This window comes from Passer montanus, unplaced genomic scaffold (assembly GCF_014805655.1).
Source record: "Passer montanus isolate IOZ18808 unplaced genomic scaffold, ASM1480565v1 scaffold27, whole genome shotgun sequence".
Lineage (NCBI taxonomy): Eukaryota > Metazoa > Chordata > Aves > Passeriformes > Passeridae > Passer > Passer montanus.
In genome coordinates this window covers 9,432,151-9,444,827 of record NW_024367372.1, presented here as the reverse complement: position 1 = coordinate 9,444,827, position 12,677 = coordinate 9,432,151, and the positions used below count along the sequence as shown (strand labels likewise).

The following is a 12,677-nucleotide window of genomic DNA, read 5'->3' as shown; positions in this document are numbered from 1 at the left end:
TATCTGAAGGAGGGCCAAACCTACATTTTCTAGTATTTGATAATTTAATAGATTTCATCACTTGCTGTTTTTACTGTATTTCTCCCGTGTGTAACAACAGCCCCACCCCTCAATCTCACTACTTTTGCAGTCAGAAAGGGATTTACCCGGGAAAGAAGAAAACGTCTGAATGCCACTGCATCCCTCTACCTCCTCCCTGTGACCATGCCCAGAACACCACAGCTCCAGCCTATCCAGAGGGCCACCAAGACCGAGCCTGCACTGCTGCACTCGTGGGCTCCAGCCACTCAAGTGTGCCGCTGAGATGCAAGCCCAGTGCAGCTCCTGCTGCTGCTTTTCTTATTACTCTCCTAGAGGTAGTACTGGGAGAAAACTTCCAGGAAAAGTAGAGATCTTGTTACCACTGACTCATGGACATTCCAGAGCAGCACTGTTCTGTAGTGCATTACTGAAAAGAGTGCCAATTTAGGACATTCTGATCCAAGCGAGCTCAACTTAAAGCGAGCAGAAACAAACTCAACACCAAATAAAATATCACTTCATTTTTCATTATTTACTAACATAGAAAATAAAAGCCATTTTCCTATCTAAAAGTTTACTTCAGTTTCTCTTGAAAGTTCTCTGTCATTGCTTTTCTGCTTTGCTATAACTGACACTGCTTCACCAGAGCACCTCCAGATCACAGTTGTTCCAGTTTATGTTTCCAATCTGAGGAAAAGAATTGCACCCTGTTCACTTAGGAAACAGTGCATAATTATTCAGTGTCTCACTGAGGGTTTCATTCACTATTTAATTCTCTCATTAGTATTCCCTGACCACGTTAAATCCTTTTAACACTTGCATATATGTGCACACACCAAAACTGAGAAACTCCATCACCTCTTCAATTTCAACCCATTTTCCTTTCTGGCTTTCAGCTGATCTACAGAGTTGTTCTCAAGTACTATTACCTTGTGCATATCATACAGAAATTAACTTAATACCATAGCTGAACTATAGTAAAATTTCTTGCCCCTTCTGCAACATTAAGTTTCTAGGTGTACTGAGAAGGAAATAGCAAAAATAAGAAATATGCAGATAGAGAAGAGAGGATCTGAAGGAGTGCCATGATGTTGATCAAAGTACTGGAGAACATAGCCTATGAGGAAAGACTGAAGGAAGTTAGGTCACTTCTTCCTCAAGAACAGAAGGCTCAGGGGACCTTGTCACAGTATTCCCAGACCTTGAGCTACTGTAGGGCAACTATAAAGAGGAGAGAGGTTCTCTTCTCTTGCAAAGCCACACGAAGGGGCAGCAGGTATAAATTGCACTGGAAAACATCTCAACAGAAAATGTTTTTGCAATGAGAACAATCACTGCACCAGAACAAACTCCCTAGAGACACAGTATAGTCCCCACCACTGGTGGTTTTCAAGAAGTGATTGGACAGAATGCTGGACAATCTCACCTAAGCTCACTTTCTCACTTGGATAGGCTGGATTCTATGATCTTTGGAGGCTCCTTCTCACCTGGGTTGCTCTGTGATTGGATGATTCTGAGCCTAAGAACAGCACAATTGCATCCTGTAGCATGATGCCTCAGAAAACACATCCCCTTTGATCAGTGCTAGTTTTATTGCAGTACAAGTATTTCAGCTTTCAGCACAACCTGAAAATTAGTTTCCTAATGGCAAACTCCACATGAGCTACAGTAGTTCTATTAGTCTTTCATATCCTTATCACTCTCAGTTTCACATAACTATTAGGAGAATTCATTAAAAATATGATCTCTTCCTGCAGTGCTTATACTGCCCTTTCCTGTCCACTCTTTATCAAGTTTCCTATTTTACTCAGAACTACTTTATAGCTTACAATATAAGGTTTCAATCTTGTCAAACTTAATTTGACAGCTAGAAGTTAAGGACATACAGACCTACTGTAAAAAGTTATTTTTGTTAAAAACATTAAACTAATTTAAGCAAATTACATTCCTGATATACCAGTGGGTTCCATTTTCCCTTTCTCAGCTCAAAAGTAAAATTCTTATTCCCCATCAGCAAGGCCTGAAACAATTCCCATATTTCATTATACATCATATGGCCACTAAATAGCCCAAACACCAACAGACAAAACTGCGGGCAAAGCTCCTTCCACCACAAGAAGCACCATTAATGCACTGATCAGTGCTTGGGCACCTCACCTGAGACCACAGTAATTCAGGTCAGGAGGCTGTATGTAATCAAGATTTGAATGATCTTCAAGAATAACAGTAAAACTTCTGAACTTTATGTCTGAAAATACTGACTGACCCTGCCTTCAGTTCTGTTCATAGATGGGCACACATTAAAGACCTAAGACTACTGCAGGGTTGGTGCCTTTAACACAAACTACAGAAACAGTCATTCAAGTTTACCATCCTGTTAGCATATATGGACACTTCCTAACAAGTCTAAGTATTTCCTCCTCTCAAGAAGGATCTCTCTGCAGTTTATACCCAAAAAATGGATTACAGAAAGCAGATAAGCATTAGAACTTATATAACAGAAGACCAGAAGACCAGTTATGCATACTAGATAAAATTAAGATGCCTCAACAATGATGCGACATAATCTAAACTCCCTAGAGTTTAGGGAGTTTAGATTATGTCGCATCATTGCGACATAATACAAATTATGTTGCAATGATGCGACATAAATAAACTAAATATCTTGCATGGCATTTCTTCTGTCCCTAGAAAATAGGTCCATTATTGACAACTTACAGATGGAAAACAAATTCCCTTTCTAAAGAAACTGTCAGCCCCTGACAACTGACAATGAGCATCCCTACACTGCAAAATTGCTAAAACTTGTTCTAATAAGGTCATATATTCTACAACGAGGACAGTATTACATACCTTGTGCAAGCATGTTAAACTCCAAGAACAGTGCTATGTGATAAAGCTCCATGGCTTCTTCAGCCCTAGTCATGTTTAGTTTTCCTGCTACAAGAGCCTGAACTTCACTTAAACTGCCCACTGAGGGACTGGAGTGCAAAACGGAGAGGTCTACCACATCTGTATACATACAGTTCAAAATGACCTTAGCATATTTTTTTGGTATGATAGATTCATCCAATATAATTCTAGTGGGAGTCCGTAGAGTTCGGTCTGTGATTTCTTCACCAGTTCGTATCCTTCTCTGCAGCAAGTGACGGAAAAAGGGAGATCGTGATGAAATAATAGCTTTGTGAGCTCTGAGCTCTTCATCTAGACAGTTCTGACTTCCACCAAAAGTTTCAACCAAGTCAGAGTTGGATGAAAAGCTAAGAACCACATCGTAGTAGCACATATAATCAAACAGTGCGCGCATGTCAACATCTAAGGAATTTGGTGTTCCAAATTCTTCACTAAGCTGCACAAGAATATCAACATTTTGGAATCTCGAATCCTCCATTCCAAACTCGCCCGTATAAAGGTAGTGTAACAAAGCAGAAAACATAGGCATATCTATGCCAGCTGTGTTAATATCCATTATTATTTCTGCCCCATACTCTGGTGAGGAAGAAAGCAGCGTCTTAAAAAATGGACATCTTGCCGCCAATATCGCACGATGCACAGGAAAACAAGTTTCTTGAAATATTAAGTCTACATCGGTACAATATTTGTATTGATAAAGTTCAGCCATGTCTTTTTGCAGCGTCCTGGCTTCTGGTCTTGCTAAATTAGCTTGTAGATAAAGTTCCTTTAAGGCTGACGTTCCTTCGTATTCTTCCACTAACGCATTAACATCTCTGACATCCCAGCCTGAGAGGAGCTCGCGCATCTGCTTGGCGTGGTCAGCAGATCGGCTTGATTTCCGACGCTTAATGAATTTCTTTTTGAGGGTGGCAAGGCCAGAGGTTTTCTTTTTCTTGTCTTGAGGTTTCTCATGGCCATGGTCAAGGCTATACAGCTTTGATTCACAGCCAAAACCTTGATGAGAGTAGGATGATGTCCCTAAAGGCAAAAAGGAAAATTGAACACATTTATTCTTTAAATTTAAAAGAAAGGTTCATAACGCCTAAATACTCCATCAATGATTCTGAAAGTTCTTTCTTCTCCTCAAATCAGATAATTTACCAACTGATAAACTGACTGGAGCCTTTTCTGGCCATTAAGAACAAAGCCTTTTATTTGCATCTACAAAGTTTGTAGTTTGCTGGGTTTCAGGGTGTTTTGGATTGTTTTTTTAATTTTTTTTTGCTTGGTTGGGTTTTTTAAATAATATATTCAATTTTAAGCAGTGCCAGTTCATGTAGCTCTATAGGATATGGTACATTTATCTAAGCAGGAAGAGAATACTGCAGTTTTAACATTAAAAGTGTAATTGTATCAACGTTTTCTAAGCCTGGTGTTTCAGTGAAGTACTAGCAATCCCCCCTTCAAGGTGCTTTCAAATTCTGTTCTAGCATTAAGCATCATCAAAACAATACATGCATACCTGGTATCAGATAGCTACAGTGACAAGAAAAAAAGAAAACACAGTACCAAAAACATTCAGGGATTATTTTCAGAGATAATTTAGCAAGAAAAGTAAAAATCCTGTCATGCAATAATCAAGTAATGCCAAAGTCAAACACACAAAATGGGTTCCTTTCCGCAGAATTACAAATACTCATTTGTGCATAAACACCATCAAAAAGAATATGGAGAATGGAAGTTTTACTGTATTATTGAAGATTTCCATTGAACAGAGCATTACACAATTAAAGTATACATACAAGCACTTTTCTTCTCAAAAATAATTTAGAGGGAAATTATATTAGGAACTAATACTGACAGCAATTCAGTGAGGAAAAAAGGAATTAGAATTTGCATTTCAACAAGTAATGGAAAACCAAAGTAATGTTTTAGAAAAAAAAAAAAGGAGTTAAAGAACCATAGCTTTAATGTGAGAGTCATGCTTCTGTTTAAGGGTTATTTTCTAATTTAAGTTTATTTACAGGGCTTTCGCCCTAAGCCAGATGGTGAAGAATCTCAGCTATGACAAGAAAAGAGAAAAGGAAGTACAGAAACCAAACTCCCACTTCTGGACCAAAGGAGAATAAGAAGATAACATTTGCAATGCTACAGAGATCAAAAACAATCACACGTTCATCTGAAATAGTATTTGTCTGTTTTCTGTCAGGAATAGTTCATGTTTCTATTAGTACACTTGTGCAGCTTCACTACTTGTTGCCTTTTTTTAAATCTTCCAAAGCCTACCCTAGAACCAGAGCTTTTGGGGCCTTTTACAGTGTGCTCTATCACTGCAGTCTCACAGCTCCACCTGGAACAGGCAGATTCACTGTGATGCTGTTGTGACAGTGATGTTATGGCCCAGTCTGACAAAACACAGGGCATCTAGGTACCATGTAATTTCAATTTCTCGACAAACTTTGAAAGACACAGGAGTAATTCAAAGCTGTATTTTAGACTAAGGCAGCTGTAGCAACCTAACAGTTCTGTAAATTGTGTTATTGTTTAAGCCTCAATAACGAAGTAAACTTACACAGTGGCTTTTATATCAAGCTAATTAAAACTCCCACAAATCATGCAATGCAGTGGTTTTATATTCTTCTATTAGTAAAAACTTTGAGAAGGAACTTTGTTTTATTTGAGGAATGACATCTAACCATTTTATCCAAGTTTAAAATTTGCTTGATCAGGCAACATATTATTAATAATATTGAAATTTCAAGAACTGAAAAGAATATAAATTTAAATGAAAATAACAGGAGTAACTCAAGACAACTTCAACAAAGAGGTTGTGCTGAAAAATCCACCATAAAAATTCCTTCCATGTGCCCCAATAAATATGACAATGAAAAAGTAGAGCTTCAGCCTCCTGCTGATAGAGACAAGCGTAGAATTTCTCCTTCCTTTAAAGAGGTGCATTTCACAATAGAAGTATAACTACACTTTGGTCACTCTATAATGACAGATTCTCTTTTCAGAGAACATGCCAGCTCATTTCTATTTGAAGTACGTTGGATTCTAATGGCAAATTTGAGTGCAGAACATTCTCTAACATTCCACTAAAGAAAAACTAGGACACCACAAGTCTCAATTTCCTTCTTCCCTAAAGGCTGCTGTGAGGTATTACTTGCACATGAATCACCACAAAATACTAAAACGCCATTCAAACCTTTGTGTACCCTGAGCTACTTACAAGATTTAACTTTGGATGTACTGCAAACAGTGCTATTAACCCTTGCTACAAAAGGGTGCATTGCTACAAAACTGCTTTTTGTAAGAAGAAAAGATGCACCACCATGGCCTCTGGGTTCACAACAGCTGGTGGTGGCTCCATATCCCTCAAAGAATCTGGAAGAGAATGTTTTTGGGCTGCCTGTATTCCTTCATAAGGTAGCAGCATTAAAAGTAGGAAAAAAATTAATTATTCCTCAGCACTGTACTGAAAGGTACCAATCTATTAAATGCTGTTTAAAAGCAATTGCTACTTCATGCCCCTAGACCATACCCAGCTTGGGACAGACAAATATTTACGGGAACAGATGACTGCCAAGAGGAACTGCTTGGGAACTTGACAATGAAAAATGGGATCTGTTTAGTCCTTTGCATGCCCACACATTTTAATATCTAATTATAGAGCTCTATTTAAAAAAAGCAAAAAAAGCAAACATCTTGAACAGATGTACCACCCTAGGAAATGGTGTGAAATCCTCCTCCTGACTGCTGCAGACAAAACAGCAAGAAGATGACTAATTAAGCTTTTGCTAAAACAAAAGGATTATTTTCTACTAAGTGCAGTACACTAATTTTACTGATTTATCTGCTCTTCATAAACTATAAGCAAACTAGGATGAAGTCAACTAACAATAGGAGCTCATGCTATGAAAATACCGTGCTTTGCCATATCAGTTCTCAGACTTCAGCACTCATCCTACATTTAGCATGAAACCTGGTGCAGTGCTTTCATGGCAAAGTAGCATGTCTAAAACAAACCCATAGGCCTAAATCCAGTTTCCAGGAATAAGGCAACTAATACATATTATGCAGCTATTATAACCCTATCCCCCAGTTCTGCCACACAATACAATAAAAACAGACCCCCCCTTACTCCCCCCAACAAATAAATAAAACCCCACAATACCTAAACTCCAAACACGTAAACGTTGATATAACATTAAAACATTATTATTGTGGCAAGTGATGAAAACCTCAGCTATCAGTTTTAGGATACACCTATTTTCTATTTGTCAGCTCCAAAAACCAATCACGTGAACAAAAATCAAAATGAGAGAGAGCCAAATGCCATGAAGTGTGAAGAAGAGATGGACCCCTGTAATGTAGATAGCACACTCATGGAACCCCCCCCCATAATATCAGGATATTTCAGCAAGAATTTTACCCAGAATGCTCATCTGCCTTCCCTAAGATGAGACAAGCACATGCTTTTAGGCTTTAGTCAAAAAGAGTCTCAGTAGCCATTTCCCACAGGTAATGGGGGTCACTAAATTTCTTGTGACATACTACATAAAGGGTTTCTATTTTGAGTTTAATAATGAAGAGTATCAACTAAACCTTCCATATATCATGTAGGAAGTTTCTTGGGAATTTAATGTAGCCTTTGGAAATATCTTCAACTCTGCTCAAAAGGCGTTTCAGCCTGCAAATCTGCCTGTTTCAAGGCCTCTGAGGGTTTCTCTTCACTCAATATAGGGGCAGATTAAAAAACACCATGACATGTAAGAAAAGCATTTTAGCCACATTTTAGAAAGCATATATGCAGACTGGAGCAAATCTTTTACTAGTTAGCCATGATACACTGAAAATACATAAACCTTTGAGAGGAACTTTACAGCAGGAATAACCATAATGCTAGGACTAAAAGTTCCTCCTTGACATGCTGTGACAGCACACACATCCTTAAATGTAACAGTGTGTGGTCTGTCCTCAAATGAGACCTCAGAGCTAGGAATGCCATGAAAGCTGAGAAAAAAAGAGAAAATTTACAAAGTGAGTCAATTTTTCCTCTGCTAAGGATATCACTCTGCTTTCAACGGTGATTAAAAAGAGAAGTAACACTGAATATCAATAACTACTTATGCAGAGTTGCAAGCTGAAACATAAAGGAGAAAAGCATTTATAAACTATTGATGTTCTTTACCACTAAGATCATTCTTCAGGCTGTCAGGGTTGAGTTTTTTTAAAGGAATATTTATTTTCTCAGAGACTGCCTTCTTTCAGATTCATAACATAGCTGTTTATTATTTATAGTGTGACAGTACTTAGATCTACACTGAGGTCTCTTTGTACTAGACTGAAAAACACATAAAGGTAATGCCTGCCCCAGTTACGACTAGAATGAGAAAATACTTTTTTAAGGGCACTTCAACACAAGTCTCCAGCTAAGCAAGGTCCTGGCTTGTAAATAACACTGTTAGGACAGTAAGTACCGCCTTCCCCATTTACAGAGACAGGAAAAGGAAGAGAAGCCTGTTTGTTACTTTAACAGGTTTATTACCAGAGATATCCCTTCTAGCAGTAAGGAGGTAATTCACTTGGACACAATGTCAATACTACAATGAATACTGATGATCAAGGGTTTTACATGCTCTGACACAGCTTGACAGAAATTCTGAGGAAGAGTAGAAACCAGTATGAGTATTAACAGAAAGCGACTGCTCTTGAACCAGCAAAACTAGCATGCATGGTTTAATTATAAAAAACTCCACTTATTTTATTTAAATAATCTGGCAACTGTTTACTGACAAAAGGCAGATCAACTCATTGCATACACAGGCCAAACAGATGGACAGCACAGAATTTCATGCACGATTGAGCTTGAATGGATTCAAACTGGTGACCTAGAAAATAGCAGCTCTCCGTAACATTTCTGCAAGCAAATCAAATCCAGCACATAGACAATCCACCAAGTCATTCATGTAAGTGACAAGATAACTGAAAAGAGTTACCTATGAATGTCTGTTGTGCCTGTGAATTTCCCCCTACCCTTGGGGAACACGAGTGAGGGTAGTTAGATGCATTAGCACCCATTTTCTTCAGTCACTCAGGCATTCCGCCTGCTGGCTCTTCAATGTATAATCCCATAATCCTTTAGAAATCTTCAATCCCAGGTCCAGCGTTCTGTTCCTCCATTTCTGAAGAACAAAAACACCAATAAGGTAACTTCATTATTTGCCACTAAATGTTACATGATTTAGATAAAATAAACTCAGCTTCCAGCACACAGTAGTGTCATAAAATAAAACCTCAAACACTTTCAAGATAGCCTTTTTTTTGAATGATTAAACCAACATCAGAAATACTTTTTTCCCTCACAATAACCTGTAATTTTCCAAACCATTCACAAATCATAGGATAAATTGCAACATGGAACAGGATGGCTATCAAACTTTTAGCTAAGAAATTTTCAAGGAGAACTTGGTCTAGACTAGGTGTTCTTCTTTGACTATACCAATAAAGACTTTTCATACATGTTTATACCTATTGCCACATGGTCAAAAATCCCAAACTGAATTATACTGATTGAGAAAGCTAAATAAGCCAGTTCTGTTAAGAGATTATACCATCATCACTTATTTCAGCTGCATTTTTATTAATTACATTTACACAGTTCTCATTCACTACTGCTTTTCAATTTAGAATTGAGAAGACCTAGAAGTACATTTGAAACAGTAAAAATAAGGCATTTAAGGATACATTCAAATTTTTTTGGCATTTAAAAACACCTTAGTTTTCTACAGCTCGAGGTGAATTGAACAAGGATTCATTGCTAACGTACAACAAAGACATTCTAATTTATTCCAATATTAGCAGTTAAAATATTAATGCTGAAAAATGAAAGTTACCCCATGAAGAACTGCTGTCAACTGAACACTTGTGCCCCCTTCCAAATACAAATTTGAAGATAAAGAGTAATAGAAAGATAAAGTCTATTCTAAGACTCTTTTAGATTCCCTTGAATATTGTGAACACATAGATTTGTTACATGCTTCCAAGTTTTTTTGCTTTCTTGGTAATCTCTGCCATGTTAAATTGGCCAAGAAAGCGACATGGAAGAGCATGTTTCAAAGTGCACATCCTGGGGAGCAGAAAAAGGCCAAGAAAAAAAGGTTGAAAATTGCTGTAGGCACAGAGGTGAGGGGAACAAGCGCTCCAGGATTCAGGGCTGGGTACCTGAGGAGGAAGAGTAAGGAAGGGTTTGAAAACCCGGCTTTACAGACGTGGCTATCAGGCAGAATTGCTGCTCTGGCCTGTGCATATCCCAGGGTGGCCTCACACAGCTGCAGCCTGCTGAGCACTAGTGGAATTCTGCTAGGGCAGGAGACACAACCATAAAACCACCACAGCAGCTTTCAAGCCAACCTGAGCCAGCCTACAGCCTTGTAAACGAGAAGAGGGAGCTCCCGTGCCTGCCCTCCCCAGCCAGCCAGCCAGGTCATCTCAACTGCAAACAATCCTGAACCTGTCTCCACGCTGCTTCAGCTTGCTACACATCAGCAAACAAAGGCAAAATACCCTCCTACATGAACAGAAGCCTACTCAGGATGAAGATAGAACCAGAGCACACACAAAGCAGGCAACATCACACCAGCAAATAGCAGTAAATCTCAGCAAACACAAGGTGGTGGATTAGCTCAGTGTTAGCCACTGCATGCACTCATCTTCTCCCTTGTGCAGAAATAAGCTATTCACAGATTACTGAAGCCATATGGCATGGGTCTCTACTTCATTTCTGAAAAACTTCACTGACTTAAGAAAAAACACTCAGAAAATAAATTCATTAAAACAGTGACACTCTAAGTGATTTCTATATGCACCAAGAATATGTGGCTTAAATGTGGTATAAATTTCTAGATGGAATTAGTTACACCCAGGACAAACTTTGTGAAGGTAAAAGTCACCTTTCAGTTTAAATGCTAACTTGCTCACAGGTAAAGGCTAGCAACCTGAGCAGATATCCCAACAACTTCCCTTTTCTCACCTAGAATTGGACTTGGTTCATTTGGACTTGAGTCCTGAAATAATGCCATTTTTATTACACTTTTCTGCATTCAGCTGTGGTGTGATAACTTGTCTATTAGATGTCTACTAATAGTTTTCAGTTGTTCCTGACACAGGAAAGAGGCCAGGAGCTAGGTGAAAAAGAGAAGAAAAAACAAGTGTTGGGCTTTTTTTTTTAATAAGTAAGCACTCAATATTCAGAAGCAAGTCCCAGGGTCACTAAATTTAGAATACATAACTTCCATGCATTGCTACGTAATGTGTGTGCAGGCTGATTTCTTAAGACTATTTTGCTTCTTGAATTCAAATGTTTTGCAGCTCATAAAGTGTATTGGGCCCCATGGCTCAAAACCCACAATAGCTTTAGTTCCACTACTGTCCTTAACCTCATGTATCAATCAATTATTTTTTAATAAAGCACTAAGTTTTACAAGATAATATTATATAACCCATGTTGCATTTCCCAAAAAATTCAGCTAGCACCAGTGATGAACTCTGTCCTGGAGAAAGCCCTGCCTTACTCTCTTCGTTCCCATAACCACTTTTCCTACCTTGATGGTTCTGTCCAGATATTTTGTAAACCAGATAAACTCACCCACATTAGAGCCAACCTAAACAAGAAGTTGAAACAGTATCAGTCACCCAATTTGTTTTTATGGCATCACATGAATACTTGCACTACTGCAGCTTTCAACAGCAAAGTGTACTTGAACTACTCATGGATTTAGATGTCTTTTTTTTTGTTTGGTTTGTTTTGCTATTGTCCACTTTGTCCTCTGTACTAAACACAGCCTACCTGAACAGCAGCTAGTCTAGCATATAATTAGCTGAGTCTACTCAATACAACTCAGCTACTACAAACATGCCAAGTCAAGAATGCGGCTTCTCCACAGTGAAAGGCACTTGTAAAAGAAGAGGAACATAAAAATGAAGGAAAAACTCCAAACCACAAACAATTAGATCTTTAGCTTCAAAAAGATAGATTTAGTCTTTTCTTGCAGAAGTTATCCAGCATAGCAAAAGTTCCCTTATTTCAGCTTATCTGAAGAACTTTTAAATTTCATGTTAGCCTCAGAATACACCCATGGAATTTTGTTTCAAAAACCACCATCAGGTGAGCTTTTTCTTTACTTTTTATTAAAAGCCTGCATGCATCCCCATAAACATTACCACAATGAAACTAAATTCAACATCTGCTGACCAACTGAATCAGTTGTTGAGAGCAGTGACGCACGTACAGATGTGTTATGAACGTACACACATACACAGGAAAAGAGTTAAACTATGTCAAAGCTTGTTTAAAAAAGCCTGTGCTGCAGAAAAAGTATATGGAGTGTGTTATGTGAAATGAGGAAGTTAACAGAATCCAAAATTACCACTCCAAATCCTACAAAACAGTATAGAAGTGACTTTCAGATTATACTGATACTCAGAATAAAATTTAAAGTAAGCACAAGTCTGCTTAAAGGTTTCAGCCTGAAATAAGTTTCTCAGCCTTCTCAATATTTGTCACACTGAACCTAAAATCCTAAGAAGCTACATGACATGCATCTGAGGTATCTGGGCTGACAGCCAGGTATTCCTGGACTGGGAATTTTGATTTAACAAAAAGTCTCTGTACAGAATGGACTTTGGATAACAGTGACACTTTTGTTTATATCATCACTCAATACAAACATTTCATAAAATTTCCTGTAAATCACTGG

General features: G+C 38.2%; 1 protein-coding gene across 5 annotated transcripts in view; it reads right to left on the bottom strand.

Moving 5' to 3' along the window:
* BTBD7 (BTB domain containing 7) overlaps positions 1 to 12,677 on the bottom strand; it is a 52,342-nt gene that overhangs the window by 23,891 nt on the left and 15,774 nt on the right. For all 5 annotated transcript variants that reach the window (XM_039712592.1, XM_039712591.1, XM_039712593.1 and 2 more), the window contains 2 exons: positions 8,919 to 9,104; positions 2,875 to 3,954 (listed from right to left, as the gene is read on the bottom strand). In XM_039712592.1, coding sequence (XP_039568526.1) covers positions 2,875 to 3,954; positions 8,919 to 9,000 — 1,162 coding nt within the window. In that variant the 5' untranslated portion in view covers positions 9,001 to 9,104. The remainder of the gene's footprint in view (positions 1 to 2,874; positions 3,955 to 8,918; positions 9,105 to 12,677) is intronic.